The sequence below is a fragment of the Anas acuta genome, chromosome W (assembly GCF_963932015.1).
Source record: "Anas acuta chromosome W, bAnaAcu1.1, whole genome shotgun sequence".
Classification (NCBI taxonomy): Eukaryota; Metazoa; Chordata; class Aves; order Anseriformes; family Anatidae; genus Anas; species Anas acuta.
The window spans coordinates 15,745,133-15,763,941 of record NC_089016.1 but is presented as its reverse complement, the minus strand read 5'-3'; the positions used below and the strand labels follow the sequence as shown (position 1 = coordinate 15,763,941).

Genomic DNA, 18,809 nt, shown 5'->3' with positions numbered 1-18,809 from the left:
GCTTCAGCTGTTTTCCTGAAGTTCCGTGGATTTATGATTGGAACGGGGCTCATTAATAATCTGAAATAGTAAAGTTTGTATGTGGGAAGAAGTGTTTAATCCCAGAGAATTGGGACATTTGGGAAGAAGATTAGTAAAAGATAGTAAAAACCTGCAGTAAAAAGGTTTGCATGGAAATTGAAACAAAGGACAGTAACTAGTAAGGAATAGTAATAAATAAATAAACAAATAAAAGGGAATGGGAAATCAAGGAAATGGGTAATATCCAAAACAAAGACGTTTTAAAGAAAGCCTCCTTGGGTGCATATTGGCACATTGGAAGGATATTTTTAGAACTGGGGGCACAGAAAGCAAGAGGACAATTTATATCAGCTCTCCCTCTTCAGGAAGCTGTAGACCGCGATGAAGTCTCCCCTCAGCCTCCTCTTCTCCAAGCTGAACAGGAAAAGTGACCTCATCTGCTCCTCATACATCTTCCCCTCTAGTCCCTTCAGCATCTTCGTAGCCCGTCTCTGGACACTCTCCAACAGTTTCACGTCTTTTTTGTACTGTGGTGCCCAGAACTGCACACAGTACTCGAGGTGAGGCTGCACCAGCACAGAGTAGAGCAGGACAATCACTTCCCTTGACCGACTAGTGATGCCGTGCTTGATGCACCCCAGGATACGGTTCATCCTCCTGGCTGCCAGGGCACACTGCTGGCTCATATTCAGCTTGCTATCAACAACAATCCCCAGATCCTGCTCTGCGGGGCTGCTCTCCAGCATCTCATCGCCCAGTCTGTATGTATAGTCAGGGTTGTCCCATCCCAGGTGCGGGACCTGGCACTTGCTTTTTTTTAAACTTCATGCGGTTGGTGATTGCCCAGCTGTCCAATCTATCCAGGTCTCTCTGCAAGGCCTTTCCACCCTCATCTGAGTCCACAACTCCTCCAAGTTTGGTGTCATCGGCAAATTTGCTCAGAACACCTTCTAGTCCTACCTCCAAATCGTTTATAAAAATAGTGAAGAGGACTGGCCCTAAAATGGAGCCTTGAGGGACCCCATTAGTGACCGTCCGCCAGCCTGATGTGGCCCCATTTACCACAACCCTTTGAGCCCTGCCCGTCAGCCAATTGCTCACCCATCGTATGATGTTTTTGTTAAGTTGTATGCTGGACATTTTGTCCAGTAGGATCCTGTGGGAAACTGTGTCAAAAGCTTTGCTGAAGTCCAAAAAGATCACATCAGCTGGTTTCCCTTCATCAAATAGATGGGTGATAAAATAATTTTTCTTCATAAAAGGAAATCACATTAGTCAAACAAGACCTACCCCTCGTGAACCCATGCTGGCTGGGACCAATGACTGCATTGTCCCCCAGGTGCACTTCAATAACTTCAAGAATCACCTTCTCCATAATTTTACCAGGCACTGATGTGAGACTGATAGGCCTGTAATTGCTATGGTCTTCCTTCTTACCCTTCTTCAAAATTGGCACAACTTTTGCCAGCTTCCAGTTGACTCCAGATTCCCAAGACCTTTGAAAAATAATTGAGAGGTCCCACGATGACATCAGCCAGCTCTTTAAACACACTGGGATTAATCCCATCTGGACCCATGGACTTGTATGGATTCAGGTGGAGCAGCAAATCCCGCACATGTTCAGGGTCGGTTGGGAGTTTGTCATTCCCACCGTCATGGTGCTCAAGTGCAGGGCACCCTGGGTCCCAAAGCCCATCATCAGTGTTGAAGACAGAGGCAAAGAAGGCATTAAATGTTTACTTATGTCATTGTCTGTGAGGTGACCTTCCCCATCAAGTAGTGGACCTATGTTTTCTTTGGTCCTCCTTTTTCTGTTCACATATCTAAAAAAATCTTTTTTTATTGTCTCCCATAGACAATGGCCAGCTTCAACTATAGCTGAGCTTTGGCCACACAAATTTTCTCCCTACAAACTCGAACAGTGTCCCTGTATTCCTTCCATGTTGCCTAACCCTGCTTCCATCAGCCATATGCTTTCTTTTACTGCCTAAGCTCCAGAAGAAGATCCCCGGTCAGCCAGGCTGGCCTTCTGCCCCACTTGCTTGACTTCCAGTGTTTTGGAATTGCCTGATCTTATGCTTTTAGGAGGCAGTGTTTAAAGACTGACCGGCACTGATAGGCGTCAATGCCTTCAAAGGCAGTTTCCCAGGGGACCTTGCTGACTAGTTCCCTGAGCAGCCTGAAGTCCGCTTTCCCCATATCCAGGGCTGAAGTGTTGGTGGCATTTTTCCTTCTGTCACCATAAATTATAAACTCAACCGCTTTATGGTCACTATGACCAAGACGGCCACCAATTGCCACGTCCCCCACAAGACCCTTTCTGTTCTCCAGCAACAGGTCTAGAAGGACACCTTTCCTAGTTGGCTCCCTTAGCACCTGCACCAAGAAGTTATCATCTAGGTGCTTTAGGAACCTCCTGGACCTGCTCTTGTTGGCCATGTGGTGATCCCAGTTGATATCTGGCAAGCTTAAGTCCCCCATAAGGACAACGGCAGTTGATCTTGAGGTATCTCTTAGTTCCTCAAAGAATAATTCATCGGTGTCGTCATCCTGGACGGGTGATCTGAAATAGACTCCCACAACAACATCCCCTTTATTTGTTCATCCCTTAATCCTTACCCAGAGGCTCTCAACTTTGCCATCGCCAACTTCAAGTTCCAGTCAACAGCAGGGTTGCTGTGGTTACACACACAGGAATGTCCACAAGAGAATGTGCTCATTTGTTTGGGTGAATATTACTGTATTAATAACAACTTGACAAAGATGTCAAGGGAAGTCCTGGCAGTAATCTGAGCATCCTGTTCTGACCAGCATGCAACTAGACCCTGGAAAGACAGAAGCTACATAAACTGCCAGCTACTGCCACTTCAACTCTTGTAATTATACCATGTTTTTCTTAAAAGTGGAAATTGCTTGAGTCAAGTGATGAATGCATGTCAATTATCTTTAAAAAACAAAGTTACTTGCAATGGTGATGAGAGAAAATACTTCCTGCGTCTTGACAATAATACGTGAAATAACAAGTTGAATCCAATGGAAACTGACTTATTTGTAAATATTAAAAAGAATTGAGTTATTCATCAAATTGCTGGTGCCTGGGACATGATGTTAGAGTGTTTGGCATATAAGTAAGTCTTCAGGCAAGGAGATGGGTTTCCCTCTCCTGTCCTGTTTTCAGGGTATGATTCACAGATGAAGCCTCAGTGAAATGTTTTACTGACAGCCCCTATAGCCTGCTATAGGAGGGGAACAGCTTGACTGAGCCTGAGGTCTGGACCTTCTTCCCTGGGGTGGGCTCAGGGTATCATCAGGCTGGCAAAGGCCAGGAAGGAAAATCCTGCTTTGCTGTAGTTACTCATGGAGGGACAGGGGTAGGAGTTTTACCCTTTCTGCACTCAGGAGGAGGCAGAGGTGTTGGGGACAAATTACTGTTAACATTAGTGGGATAAGGAGATAGAGTTGATTGCTCTCATAAATAAGCATGATATAAGCCTCTTCCCAAAAATCAGCCTACGAGGGTCAGAAAGTAGAAAAACTGTCAACATGAAGGACCAAACCTTGCTCTAGATGAAATGGTGGCTTTGCTGTTTCAGCTACATGGGCCTATACAAAAGGTACATATGGACTGATTTTCGAGCTTAGCAGCTCAAAAAAAAAAAAAAAAAGACTTTCACAGATTTTGGGTGATACATAGGCTAATCCTCTCCAATGTGACAGTTGCCCCACCCTTGAACTAAAATGTAGTTAAAATCTTTTAGGTGAACACCTGACATCTTTCCCCCAGAGACTTCCCAGGGACCTTCTCCTCCATCCCAGTGTTGTGGTTTAACCCTGCCAGAAGCTAAGCACCACACAGCAATTCGCTCACCCTCCCCCCTCCCTCTCTGGGATGGGGGAGAGAATTAGAAAGAAATGAAAGCCTGTGGGTTAAGATAAAGACAGTTTATTAGGACAGAAAATAAAGGAAAATAATAATAATAATGATAATAGTACTACTAATAATAATGTGTACAAAACAAGTGATGGACAATGCAATTGCTCACCACCCGATGACCAATGCCCAGCCAATCCCCGAGCAGTCAGTCCCCCCACCCTGGCCAGCCCCCCCATATTAATTGTTCAGCATGACATCAGATGGTATGGAATACCCCTTTCCTGGGTCTGTCCCCTCCCAGCTCCTGCTGCACCCCCAGCCTGCCCACTGGCAGGACAGTGTGAGAAGCTGAAAAGTCCTTGGCTTAGTGTAAGCACTGATCTGCAACAATTAAAACATCAGTGTGATATCAACATTATTCTCATCCTAATCCCAAACACAGCACCATACCAGCTACTAGCAGGAAAATTAACTCTATTGTAGCTGAAACCAGGACACCCAGATTTCAGTTTTCCACTAAAGTCCCACTCCAGGTCTGACCTGGTCTGTACTCAGCTCTGAGGGGAGCAATTACAGATTTCAGTTCATTTCCCACACGGTGCTGATTTTCACATCCCTGTGCTCATTTTCCCTTTAGGAAATGAGGTACAGAAGGCAGACTGTGACCAGCCTTACATGCTACTAGGGATCATCCAGCTTCCTCTCTACAGAAGAGTTGCTTTCCTCTCATAACAGCTTTCTCACTCCATATCACTGGTTCCTGAAATCATTGACTGCTTGTGTCGAATGGATATTTTGCCAAATTTCTGACATTGGATCTCTCCTTGACACTCAGCTTTTGATGGGCGCATTTCACTGTAATTGAGTGCTGGAATCCTACAGCACTTTTTCCCTGGAAGGATCCCATCTCATCCCTGCAGCTAAAGTGACACAAATTGTACAGTTTATGTATTCTTAAAGCCCAAATTTCAGAAGGGAAGAATGATGAAACTATTAGAAGAAAGATCTTCTTTCCCCCAAATAATTTAGGTTACAGAAAGTGAAATGTAAATATACAAATAAGTACATATATATTTAGGCTTAGAAGCCTTCACATCCTGAACAATCACCACAAAAATTATGCAATACTTTATTTACTAGGACTCCACAGACCATGACAAGTGGGAGGAAAAAACAAGTTATGTCTGAACATTAATATCCATGTTTCTAACTCAAAGCTTATTTTTCCTGTTTGGAGCGATATTTGTCATCTACCTGAAACATTGATCTTTGAGCACTTTCCTTTTAGTGGTCCTTCCATATTTTTTTCTTTTCTTTCTTGAACTATGTTTCCCAAGTTCCCAAACAAGATGACATTAGTTCAGAAACAGGAGGCCTAAGCCCTTGCTACTTTTGGAGAGCAAAGTGTTTTAGCACAGAAGTTGGAGAGGGAAGAAGACAAAAAGCCACAACTGAATGTCCAGGGATCCTGTGGTTATGACTTGTCTGCCTACTAAAAACACTGTTTCTCATTTTCTGGTGTGTTCCTTGAAAGCATATCTGCCTGCATTGTTGGGTCTCGACAGTCCGAATTTAAGTCAGATATATTAGAAATGGAAAAGCCATATTAGCTCATCTAGCCCAAGCTTCCAGCTGTCCCATAATAGGCCAATTCATTCAGCCTTAAACAACAGGACTTCCCCAACTTCCCTGGGGGACACTATTTCAAAGTCTGATAGGCTTTCCTTGTATGAGCCTCGCCCGATGATAGATTAATTTAGTTTTGGTTACTGAAGGGGAGGGCTGAAAAAACATCTTCTGATGTGGGAAGGACAGTGCTGCGGGTGTTCAGTTTGACAGAAGAGATTTTTCTCAAGGTGCCAAGCATCTGCAGAAGATAACTTTTAAAGGATCATCAACCGGGCAAGTAAGATACTAGGCACTTTTCAGAGGTTATATGTGTAAATGGGCATACACATGTACATATATATGTACATCTGATATATAAATTATGGGTTTTTACAAGCCAATATCGGGGAAGAACTTATGCTGAACTGCTTGTCTGTGATGTTTTTGATGGGCCATCTCCCCTGTCCTTCTACCACAGGTTTGCCACTGCTTACAGGGTGGCAAACAGGCTTACAGATGAACCAGTCCCTGAAGTAGGACTGAACTTGACACTTCGCTGCAAATAAATGAGTTACATAGCCTCTTGTATGTTCTTTAATGTTATGCAGTAAGACTTAGCTGTGGGAAGAGCTCTCCACAGCTATGATGAGCACCCTTCCAGGCTGTACATACGTGATGACCTAGATTATCCAACTATTGCCTGTGTATGAGAATAATAGCTTTAATTATAACAGCACAAAACTGTCTCCTCAAGCTGTGAGGCGCTCGCTGCAGTGAAAGCAGATGTGCTCCTGAGATTGGGAAGATGCTGGAGGACGCGGGAGGAGCAGGCTGGCTTTGGCACTGACCCATTCAGAGCAACAGCCTTTCAGGAAAGTGTTCTGAAAAAGAGTTTAGCAACATTGCTGTGTAGCCCACATTACTACAGCATATTATCAGCAAGACTCATTCACCTTTTAATAGTCCTATATGGACAGTGTGAAAGTCTAATGGCGAGTGGAGGATAACTGTGGACTATCGTGGCCTGAACGAAGGCACACCACCACTGAGTGCTGCAGTGCCGGACATGCTAGAACTCCAGTATGAACTAGAGTCAAAGGCAGCCAAGTGGTATGCCACAATTAATAATGCTAATGCATTTTTCTCCATCCCTCTGGCAGCAGCATGCAGACCGCAGTTTGCTTTCACTTGGAGGGGCATCCAATACACCTGGAATCGACTGCCCCAGGGGTGGAAACACAGCCCTACCATTTGCCATGGACTAATCCAGATGACACTGGAACAGGGGGAAGCTCCTGAACACCTACAGTACGCTGATGACATCCTCGTGTGGGGCAACACAGCAGAAGTTTTTGAGAAAGGGAAGAAAATAATCCAAATTCTCCTGAAAGCTGGTTTTGCCATTAAACAGAATAAGGTCAAGGGACCTGCACAGGAAATCCAGTTCTTGGAGGTAAAATGGCAGGATGGACATCGCCATATTCTGATAGATGTGGTCAACAAAATAACAGTTATATCTCCGCCAACTAGCAAAAAAGAAACACAAGCTTTCCTAGGTCTTGTGGGATTCTGGAGAAGGCATGTGCCAGGCTACAGTCAGCTTGTGAGTCCTCTATATCAAGTGACTCGAAAGAGGAACTTTTTGAGTGGGGACCCGAGCAACAACAGGCCTTTGAACAACTCAGACAAGAAATAGCTTGTGCAGTGGACCTTGGGCCTGTTCCTTCCAGACCAGCTGTGCAAAACATACTGTACACTGCAGCTGGGGAGCATGGCCTCACCTGGAGCCTCTGGCTGAAAACACCAGAAGAAACTCGAGGTTGACTTCTGGGGTTCTGGAGCCGGGGCTATCAAGGATCAGAAGCCCAACTGAAAAAGAGATACTCACGGCATATGAGGGTGTTCGAGCTGCTTCAGAAGTTGTGGGTACAGAAGCACAGCTCCTCTTGGCACCACGGCTACCTATGTTACATTGGATGTTCAAAGGGAAAATTCCCACTAAACACCATGTGACTGATGCTACATGGAGTAAGTGGATAGCATTAATTACACAACGGGCTCGAATGAGAAAACCTAATCGCCAAGGAATCCTGGAAGATGTCATGGACTGGCCAGAGGGCAGAGATTTAGGAGTGCCGACAAAGGAGGTAACCCGTGCTGAAGAGGCACCACCATAGAATAAGTTGCCAGAAGACAGAAAGCAGTGTGTTTTTCACTGACGGATCCTGCCATGTGGTAGGGAGCCATTGGAAATGGAAAGCTGCTGTGTGGAATCCCACATGACAAGTTGTGAAGGCCATGGAATGGGAAGGCGAGTCAAATCAGTATGCAGAAGTAAAAGCCATACAACTAGCCCTAGAGATTGCCTAAAGAGAAAAATGGTGGCAAATGCTCTGTGGAGGTGGCTGCAACAATGGAAACAGAACAACTGGCAGCGCAGAGGTAAACCGATCTGGGCTGCTACCCTGTGGCAAGATATTGCTGCCTGGGTAGAAAACCTGGCTGTAAAGGTACATCATGTAGATGCTCATATGGCCAAGAATCGCACTACTGAAGAACATCAGAACAACAAAGAAGTAGATCGAGCTTCAAAAATTGAAGTGGCTCAGGTGGACCTGGACTGGAGACATAAGGGTGAGCTGTTTGTAGCTCGATGGGCCCATGAAACATCAGGACATCTGGGCTCGTGATCGAGGGGTGGACCTGACCATTGAGGCCATCACACAGGTTACCCATGACTGTGAGACCTGTGCTGCAGTTAAGAGATCCATGAAGGTAAAATCTCCCTGGCACAGGGGGAGGTGGCTAGGGTTTCAATATGGTGAGGCCTGGCAAATTGACTATATCGGAGTGCTCCCATCAACCCACCAAGGCAAACGGTACACACAATGGTAGAAGCAACTACTGGGTGGCTAGAAACATACCCCGTAAACCATGCCATGGCCCGAAACACTATCTTGGGCCTAGAAGGCAAGTGCTATGGCGTCATGGTACACCAAAGAGAATTGAGTCTGACAATGGGAGTCACTTCCGAAACAATTTGGTCACTTCCTGGGCCAAGAGGCATGGTATTGAGTGGGTGTATCACATCCCTTATCACCCACAAGCCTCTGGGAAGGTTGAGAGGTACAATGGACTGTTAAAGACTATGTTACGAGCATTGGGTGCTGGGACATGGAAACAATGGGACATAAATCTACCAGAAGCCACTTGGCTAGTTAACAATAGGGAGTCTGACAGCTGTGCTGGTCCGTCCGAAACAAAACCCCTACACACGGTGAAAGGAGCTAAAGTCCCCATAGTGCATGTAGGAAGTGGATGGGGAAGGCAGTGTGGGTTGCTCCTGCCTCGGGAAAAGGCAAACCCACTCATGGTATTGTCTTCGCCCAAGGACCGGGATATACCTGGTGGGTCACACAAAAGAATGGGGATATCAGGTGTGTGCCTCAAGGAGATTAAACCTTGGGAGAAAAACTAATCTGTAATCTAAGTTATATGTTTTAGGAAGATGCTGCAGGATCAACGACAGGTCAACTTTGCAAGGAACCGGGCAAGTTCAACAAGGACTTGAGCTAAGCTGGTGCTGGCATCCAGACATCCAACTCCACCTGCCCTGAGTGGCCACTTTGGCAGATGGAGACTAAATCGTCAACAGTTCTTATGAACATTTTTTGAGAAACACCTATAGAATGAAAAGATATACCACCTATCAATCCAAGGACAAGGAACAATGGTGATGAGAATACTTATATGCTAAATATGGGGGATCTGAGAGTGACACAAATGGCATGGAATAAGGGGTGGAGGTTGCACTGGGTCTGGCTGGGATGTTAACTTTCCCTGCAGCAGCCCATACAGTGCTGTGCTCTGCACTTGTAGCTAGAACAGCACTAGTATCACTCCAGTGTTGTGTCTGTGGCTGAGCAGTGCTGGCACAGCATCAGGACTCGCTCTAACCCTCCTAGGGGGTGGGCAAAAAAGTAAGAAAGGAACATCACCAGGGCAGCTGATCTAAACCAACCAAAGGGATATTCCATACCATATGATGTCACACTCAGCAATAAAAGGTGGAAACAGGAAGAAGAGGGGAGGGGTGGGCTCTCATTGTGAAAACATCTGTCCTCCTGAACACCGACTATGTGCATTGAGGCCCTGCTTCAAGGACGTGGTCGAGCATCGCTCATTTGTGGGAAGTAGACAGTAATTTCTTGTCTCTGCACTTCCACACAGCCTTTACTTGTTTTGTTTTGTTTTTTCCTTCCCCCCTCCTTTTTTCCCTTTCCCTTTTTTTCCCTTTAGTTAAATTGATTAATTAATAATAATCTCTCCTTAATAATTATTTTTTTTCCTTTAATTAAATTATCCTTATCTCAACCCGTGAGTTGTTCTTTACTTTACTTCTTCCCCTCCTCTTCTAAAGAGGGGAAGTGAGAGTGCAGTTGTGGTGGAGTTCAGCTGCCTAGCACGGTAAAACCACCACACTCGCTCATCAGAGATGCCCTCAGCACCCCGGGACCACCTTGATCCCGACCATATGCAGCTCTCTGTGTGATCTCTGCAGACAAGTGTTAATATTATGCTAAGAGCCCATGTATTCAGCAGATTTGCCATTGCTGTGGATGAACCAAACTTGAAGCTGGTAATTTTACAGATGCTGCTAAACCAAGACCTGAGTTATGAGAATCTCTAAATGTTAGCATAGCTGCATGCTTTTTGCCCAGTCTTTCCAAATATCCCCTCTCTTTTTAATGGACTAGTAGGGGGTTCAGAGCCCACATTCAAGTCAGGGGCCTCAGCAGGATTCCAGACTATTTTATGTAAAAAGTATTTAAATGATACAATATGGATTTTTTTCCTTATAATTTCTTTCCAGCCTACATCCTCTGGTCTGGGTGGCACACAGACTTTCCCAAACACTTTAGCTCTCACTTGACAATTTACTTACAAATGTTTAGAATATACTAATGGCTTTTGAGACAGAAAATGTAATCAAAACAGACCATAACCCATAATAGCAAAAAATCAAGTGTCTTTAGCTTAAATATTTGTTTCCCCAGAAAAGTTGGGAAGAAGTGGCTCTGGCACTTTCAAGTCACTGATGGAGAATTACCACTTACTACAGCACAGGGAAAGAGTCATAACATATCTAATACATTATCCCTGACCAGCACATTATGGCTAATTAGTCAGAACATAAACAGTTGAAGTTAAAATGCCAAAGACAGGCTTTAACTGCATAGAGTTCAAACCACACTGCCATGTTTCAAAGAGCTTTGAAGCAATAAGGATTGAAGCAAAACAAACATTTTGTTGTCCTATAGAGGAGGGGTGGGAGCAGAAAATGGCTGGTGATTATGACTTTGCAGTTGACTTGTAGTCAGAATTTTTAACGTATCAGGAAACCTCCTGATTTAAGTAAAGTTCTACTGATTAAAGGAGCAACAAATATATCAAAAGTGCAAGCCACCAGTTCATTAAATAGAAGTTGGGTTCATCCAAGCCCTGGTTTCAAAGGTAAGCTGCTCTCTCTCTGCATAACAGCAAGCAAAGAGTCCTTTTTATTGAGAACCTAACACAAGTTTATGACAGCACTAAACAGATACAACTGTGTTCTTATTTTATAGAAAAAAAGGGTGCCTGCTGAAATAATCACATTACTGGGCAGCTACTGTGTTTCCACAAAGCATTAAAGTTCAGATCAGCACCATGCCAATAATGAGTCAATAGTAGTCATAGAAAAGCAGAGATAATCAGGAGAACAGGTAGACAGATAACGGTAAACTTTTATGGCCCTCTTCATTCAAACATAGGTAAACTGTAATGATTACAGAGAATCACATTAACAGTTAAAGAAGAGAACAGAAATTCTCAGGCTACTGCAGGGGCTTTGCTGCCACTCAGCTGTTTCTCAGCTCCTGGAGCAAATTGCTCCATCACCATGCCTCAGCTTCTCTCCTGCAGCAGGACGCCCCAAGCTCCAGTTATGCTTGGCCCCTCCTGTAAGGACTTCCCCTAGCATAAATGCTGAGCAAGGGCAAGAGAAGCCACCAGCAGTGCTGAGGAGCAGGGGCTGGAGCTCCCAGAGAGGCTGCTGCCTCCACCTTACCTGGTAGGGTGCAGAGAAAAGCACCTACAAAGCTCGGTTCCCCTGTACCAACCAGCCACAACAAAACAGGGAGCACAAAGGTCCATCCAGACTCCAATCCATCCTCTGGCACTATCACCCACTTCAAAGCCTCTTTAGCATCTATGTTGCCAGCACCTGTTCCCCCACAAATGCAGGGGAAGCATACTGCTGGCATCCCAGCATTTACGGCTTGGCAGTTAGTGCAGGCAGTTTGCGCAGGGCAGTTCGGGCAGGGCAGGGAGGAGTGCGAGGAGGATCCTCTCCTCCCTTTCCCACCTCCCTTTCTCTTCCCCTCCTCTCCTCGGGGAACTCTGCCTCTTTGCACCTAGAATTCACCATGGTGGGCACCCGTCACAGCGGCTGGTCTGAGGCAGCAACCCAAACGGAGGAGATACTGCCTCTCTGGGCTCATGTGGGCACTCAGGTGGATCCTCCAAGGGGGAGAGTGGCAGTCCAGACAGGTGACTGTGCAGAGCTCTGGAATCTGGAGACCCACCTGGGTCCTGAGGGAAGAGAGGGCTGTCATGGGTGCAGGTGTGCCCTGCTTAAGGAACTCCTTGAGCAGGTGGCTGGGCTGCAGAGAGAAATCGGCAGCCTGAGGGAGTCTCTGAGGGTGACAGATAGGAGGTGTCAGCCTGCCCCTGCTGATGACCAGCAGCCCCCTCCTATGTCCCTGCAAGGGGTGGTAGCTGACCCAGCTGTTCACATGCAGGACAGAGGGCTTGACCGCCCGCAAGAGGAAAGGGGCTGGACCCTCGTCTCAGCTCAAAGTAGTAAAAGACGTTTGCCCCCAACACCCACAGTGCCACCAACCCCCACGGTGTCCCTGGGTAATAGATTTGAGGCTCTCAGGGAGGAAAAGGAAGAGGTTGAGGGTCTGGACAGTAGTCCGAACCTGGGAAGCAACCCTGAGAAATGTGTCAAGACTGGAGGAAGTACTGAGCACAGGGATCAGGGCTGGACAGAGCACTGCATCACAACCAGTGCCACAAAAAAAGAATGGAGAGTCTTAGTGATCAGAGACTGCTTGCTGAGGGGTACTGAGGTTTCCATTTGTTGCCCAGATAACCTATCCAGAGAGGTGTGCTGTCTTCCTGGGGCACGTGTCAGAGACGTTAGGAAGGCTCTGCCACAGCTCATTAAACCGGAGGATTACTATCCTCTTGTTGTCATTCAGGTTGGATCCCAGGAAGATGCAACTCAACTAGAAAAATGAAGAATATTAAAAAGGACTTTGCATCCCTGGGAAGGTTGTTGAAGGGATCGGAGGTGCAGGTAGTGTTCTCCTCTGTCCTCCTGCTGGGTGACCGGGACCCAGAAAGAAGGAGGAGAACGGGACAGGTGAATCGACTGGATGAGGGGATGGTGTCTGGACCAGGAAATTGGGTATTTTGATGTTGTGCAGTCCTTTGAGAAGCTGGGTATGTGTGCTGCTGACCGACTCCAACTCAGCAAGTGGGGCACAAGTGTGTTGGGGAGCAAGCTCTCTGGGCTGATTACCAGGGCTTTAAACTAGGTTTGATGGGGGAAGGGAGGGGAGCTAAAACTGACAGAGAAGTGCTGGAGGAAGTTGTCACTGCTGTCACTGTTGAAGATAGTAGGGAAAAACCTCTGAGTTGTCCCATAGGATCATCCGAGGGCTCCTCAGAGAAGGTAACGATACCGATACCCTGTCCGGAATCTTCTTCTTGCATCCCTCCAGGGGTAACTGTGCCTGCTGCTTCCCTAAAGTGCCTGTATACCAATGCACGGAGCATGGGAAATAAACAGGATGAGCTCGAGATCTGTGTTCGGTCACAGGGCCACGATCTTGTTGCAATCACAGAGACATGGTGGGACAGCTCACATGACTGGAATGCTGTCATGGAGAGCTATGTCCTTTTTAGGAAAGACAGGCTGGGGAAGCAAGGGGGTGGGGTTGCTCCTTATGTGAGGGAGCAATTAGAGTGTACCCAGCTCCAGCTGGGGGAGGGTGAAGGACAAGTGGAGAGCTTGTGGGTAAGCATTAAGGGGTGGGCTGGTATGGGGGACACTGTTGTGGGGCTGTACTACAGGTTACCAGATCAGGAGGAGGTTGATGAGGCCTTCTACAAGCAGCTGGTAGTAGCCTCATGATCACGAGCGCTAGTTCTCATGGGGGACTTCAATTATCCAGACATCTGTTGGGTAAGCAACTCGGCCAGGCACAAGGAGTCCAAACGGTTCCTACAATGCGTTGAGGACAATTTTCTGACGCAGGTGCTGGAGGAGACGATGAAGAAGGGGGTGCTCCTGGACCTTGTTCTTACCAACAGGGATGGGCTTGTTAGGGATGTGAAGGTCAAGGGCAGCTTAGGATGCAGTGACCACGAGATGGTGGAGTTCAAGATGGAACTTGGTGGAAGAAGTAAGGCTAAAAGCAGGATTGCAACCCTGGACTTTCGAAGAGCCAACTTCAACCTCTTCCGGGACCTGCTTGGGAGTATCTCATGGGATAGGTTGCTAGAAGGCAAGGGTGCTTGTGAGAGCTGGGCTACATTTAACCAGCACTTCTTCCAAGATCAGGATCGGTGCATCCCTAAGAGTAGGGAATCGGGGAAGGGGAGGCAGGAAACCTGTGTGGATGAGCAAGGAGCTCATTGATGAGATCAAAAGGAAGAAGAAGGTCTATGAAATGGGGAAAAAAGGCCTGTCCTCTTGGGAGGAGTATAGAAGGGTTGTCAGGGCCTGCAGGGATGCGACAAGGAAGGCTAAAGCCCACCTAGAGATGAGGGTTGCAAAAGAGATAAAGGATAATAAGAAGTGGTTTTTTTTAAGTATGAAAAAAAAACAGTAAACAGTAAAAGGAAGACTAGGGATAATGTAGGTCCCTTGCTGAACGAGGGGGTGTAGTGGTTTAACCCAGCCGGCAGCTAAACACCACACAGCCGTTCGCTCACCCTCCCCCCTCCCTCTCTGGGATGGGGGAGAGAAACAGGAAAGCGAAGCCCGTGAGTTGAGATAAAGACAGTTTATTTAAGACAGGAAAATAATAATAACAATAATAATAATAATAATAATAGTAACAATGACGATAATAGTACTACTATCAATAATGTGTACAAACAAGTGATGCACAATGCAATTGCTCACCACTCGCTGACCGATGCCCAGCCTAACCCCAAGAAGTCCGGCCCCCCTCCCCCGGCTAGTTACCCCTATATATTGTTTAGCATGACGTCAGATGGGATGGAATACCCCTTTGGCTAGTTTGGGTCACCTGTCCTGGGTCTGTCCCCTCCCAGCTCTTGCTGCACCCCCAGCCTGCCCGTTGGCAGGACAGAGCAAGAAGCTGAGACGTCCTTGGCTTGGTGTAAGCACTGCTCTGCAACAATTAAAACATCGGGGTATTATAAGCACTCTTCCCATCCTAAGCCAAAACATAGTATTCTACCAGCTACTGGGAAGAAAATTAACTCTGTTCTAACTGAAACCAGGACAGGTGGGTGTCCTGGTAATGGGAGACACCGAGAAGGCAGAGATACTGAATGCTTTCTTTGCTTCAGTCTTTGCTTCAGGGACTCCCCCCCAGTACTCCTCAACCCTGGCGGGAGGACAAAGGGTTTGGGTAATGGAGGGCTCCCCCCTGGTGGACGTGAGAGTGGTTTGGAAGCATCTGAGTGCGCTCAACGCACACAAATCCATGGGTCCTGATGGGATGCATCCGCGTGTGCTAAGGGAGCTGGCAGATGTGACTGTCGAACCGCTCTCTATCATCTTTGAATGGTCTTGGAGAACAGGAGAGGTGCCTGAAGACTGGAGGATAGCCAATGTCACTCCAATCTTCAAGAAGGGCAAGAAGGAGGATCCGGGAAACTACAGGCCAGTCAGTCTCACCTCTGTCCCTGGAAAGGTGTTGGAACAGCTTGTTCTGGATGCCATCTCCAAGCAATTGGAAGAGAAGAAGGTTATGAGGAATAGTCAGCATAGATTCAACAAAGGGGAAGTTGTGCTGGATCAACCTCGTTGCCTTCTATGATGGCATCACCAGCTGGGTAGATGAGGGGAGAGCAGTGGATGTCATCTACCTTGATTTTAGCAAGGCTTTTGATACTGTCTCCCAGGACATCCTACTAGCAAAGCTGAGAAAGTGTGGGATAGAGGAGTGGATGGCAAGGTAGGTTGAGAACTGGCTGACTGGCTGAGCTCAGAGGGTGGTGATCAGCGGAGCAGAATCTGGCTGGAGACCTGTGACTAGCGGTGTTCCCCAGGTGTCGGTGCTGGGTCCGGTCTTGTTCAACATCTTCATTGACGACCTTGATGAGGGAATAGTGTCCACCCTCAGCGAGTACGCTGATGACACAAAGCTGGGAGGAGTTGCTGACACACCAGAAGGCTGTGCTGCCATTCAGCAAGACCTGGACAGGCTGGAAAGATGGGCAGGAAGAAACCAAATGAGGTTTAACAAGAGCAAGTGTAGAGTCCTGCACCTGGGAAGGAACAACCACATGTATCAGTACAGGCTGGAGGACAACCTGCTGGAGAGGAGCTCTGAGGAGAAGGACCTGGGGGTCCATGTTGACCATGAGCCAGCAGTGTGCCCTCATGGCCAAGAGGGTCAATGGGATCCTGGCATGCATTAAAAGGAGTGTGGCCAGCAGGTCAAGGGAGGTGATCCTCCCCCTCTACTCTGCCCTGGTCAGGCCTCACCTGGAGCACTGTGTCCAGTTCTGGGCTCCCCAGTCCCAAAAAGACAGGGATCTCCTAGAAAGACTCCAGCGGAGGGCAACAAAGATGATATGGGGCCTGGAGCTCCTTCCCTATGAGGAAATTCTGAGAGACCTGTGTCTGTTCAGCCTGGAGAAAAGAAGACTGAGAGGGGATCTCATCAATGTGTATAAAGACCTGAAGTGTGGGAGACAGAGGGATTTGGCCAACCTCTTCTCAGTGGTTTGTGGGGACAGGGGGTGGGGCAATGGCCGTAAAATGAAGCACAGGAAGTTCCGCAGCAACATGCGAAAGAACTTCTTCACGGTGAGGGTGATGGAGCACTGGAACAGGCTGCCCAGGGAGGTTGTGGAGTCTCCTTCCCTGGAGATAATTCAAGGCCCGTCTGGATGCCTACCTGGGCAACCTGCTGTAGGGAACCTGCTTTGGCAGGGGGGTTGGACCTGATGATCTCTTGAGGTCCCTTCCAACCCCTTCAGTTCTGTGATTCTGTGATCTGGTAAATGAAAGGCCCCTTGCTGGCAGTGAAGCACAAACTCTCTGAGCCCTGAAACAAATTGGAACGAGGCAACTCAGACAAGCATGGGCAGCATCCTGTTATACATGCTTCTATAATTATAGCATAGGTGTGTATGTGTATACACGTTTCTGGTCAGAAAACATCCAGTACCTACAGTCTCTCTGACCTAAAGATATACTGTTGGTTTTTATTTTGCTTTGAAATTAACATTCAAAAATAATTCTGACATGGTGATACTATAGACCAAATATGTGCATGCATATTTACATAAAGAAATGCAATCTTTAGAAACCCCAAGAAGTGGGGTTTCAATTCTGTGATATCCACCAATAGGAACCTAAAGCTTAACCCATCCTCAACATGGGAGTCCCACTCCTGCCACCTCCCAGGGCACTGCTCAGAGCATGCAGTGAGTTTTGTCCATGTTCTGCCTGCACTTACGGGCGGGTAGATGTAAGGGTAATGTTGTGTAATGGAAATTTCACTGAATGCACAGAACAAGGAGCACTCACCCTGTGGGTAGTTAGGGTCTGGCGGCCGGAAGATGTCGTGCTGTACGGAAAGGTGGAGCCCCTCCCTTGATGGACAGTAGCGTGTGGTCTGTGATGTAAGCAAGCGGAAGTGACGCTATGGGCCTCGGGAATATAACCCCATGTGACTCGCCAATAAATGCCATTTGCCATCCACCACGTTGTGTCTGTGAGCCGATGGACCGAGCGGCCTGGGGTTGGTTGCCATGCCGTTCCTGAACCAGGTTGCCACTGCCCCCTGAAGGCAACAAGTGGTGCCAAAACCCGGGAAAACTGGATTCGGGTGAACGGCGGCCGGAGCGGCGGGACCAGCCCGGCGGGGAGGACGCTCCCGGACCAACAAGGAAGATGGAAACCCTTGTGAAGGTCGTATCAAAATTGTGGAAGCTATGGGGTGGCTCAGCTGAGGAAGCCAGGGGTGCCAGTGGGGAACCAGAGCCTGAGGAAATCTGGGAGAGACCACGGCCATGTGCGCCCCAGTACGGTGCTGAACTAGAAGACGAAGGGTGGGACGAAGAAGCCTTCGGCGGGAACGGGGATGAAGTGCTAGGTTTTACTAACACGTGGAAATGCGAGAAAGAGAACGGTTGCGGGGATGACCGGGGAGGAGGTAGAAATGCGAGAGAGGGGCAGAGAGCCGATCGGAACGGCCATCCGAAAAAACGCTCTAGTGGCGCAAACGCCTCGCTGAGAAGGCGGTGGGGCGAGCCACGAGGGAGAGAGCGGCCCGCCCGCAGGGGTAGTGGGCAGGGCCCGAACTCGACAGGAGGGTACCGGAACTCGGAGGTGACCAGTCAGCTGAGCTCCGACTCCGGATCAGATACCGATTCAAATTCGGAGGAGGAAATGGGGACAGATAGGAAAAACATCCCCAACCGAAATAAAGCTGCACCGCGAGGGGGAGAAATTCCTCTCACAGATTGGAGGAAAATTAAGATTGCGTGTGCCGTCTGGGCTCTATCGGCCATGCTAGCGTTCCCGGTCTGGGTGACAGACGGGGGGCAGAGGGTTCACTCACCAATAAACCCTAAGGATGTACAAGTGATTGTTAAAGCCATTGCGGATATAGGGCTTCATTCTGCAATGGTCTCCACCCTCATAGATGGTGTTTTCAGGGGAGACAATATGCTCCTGTTTGATATAAAACAAACTTGTCGACTGATCTTTGACGGGGGGGGGGATGATCGTTTTTAAACAAGAATGGGAGGACAACTGTATGCTAGCCTGCAGCGGCTAATGGGTATGGACCCAACAGTGATCACCCCCCAGGAGCAAGCCCAGAGCCTGTGGGCCCATGCCAACGCTCCAACTTCCAGTGGAAAATGCTGCCTCAAGGAATGATCAACTCGCCTACTATTTGCCAGATCACAGTGGATTGGGCGCTGGCACCAGTTCGGCGCATTGACCCGACCGCAACTCAGAATAAAACTAATGAAAACTGAG

At 47.7% G+C, this 18,809-nt stretch overlaps 2 protein-coding genes and 1 long non-coding RNA gene across 15 annotated transcripts in view; 1 reads left to right on the top strand and 2 right to left on the bottom strand.

Annotated features, from left to right (window-relative positions):
- The window catches only part of LOC137846966 (uncharacterized), a 456,759-nt gene that overhangs the window by 138,008 nt on the left and 299,942 nt on the right, over nt 1-18,809 (bottom strand). The gene's annotated exons all lie outside the window — the stretch shown is intronic.
- LOC137846955 (SET-binding protein-like) overlaps nt 1-18,809 on the bottom strand; it is a 325,858-nt gene that overhangs the window by 23,735 nt on the left and 283,314 nt on the right. Inside the window, exon 6 of one of the 13 annotated variants that reach the window (XM_068665077.1) lies at nt 14,605-16,015. The exons of the other annotated variants lie outside the window; for them this stretch is intronic. Within the exon in view, the coding sequence (XP_068521178.1) occupies nt 15,930-16,015 (86 nt within the window). The 3' untranslated portion in view covers nt 14,605-15,929. Of the gene's footprint in view, nt 1-14,604; nt 16,016-18,809 lie in introns of those variants that run through there. 13 annotated transcript variants of the gene reach the window in all.
- Nucleotides 1-18,809, top strand: part of LOC137846976 (uncharacterized) — a 108,560-nt gene that overhangs the window by 66,520 nt on the left and 23,231 nt on the right. The gene's annotated exons all lie outside the window — the stretch shown is intronic.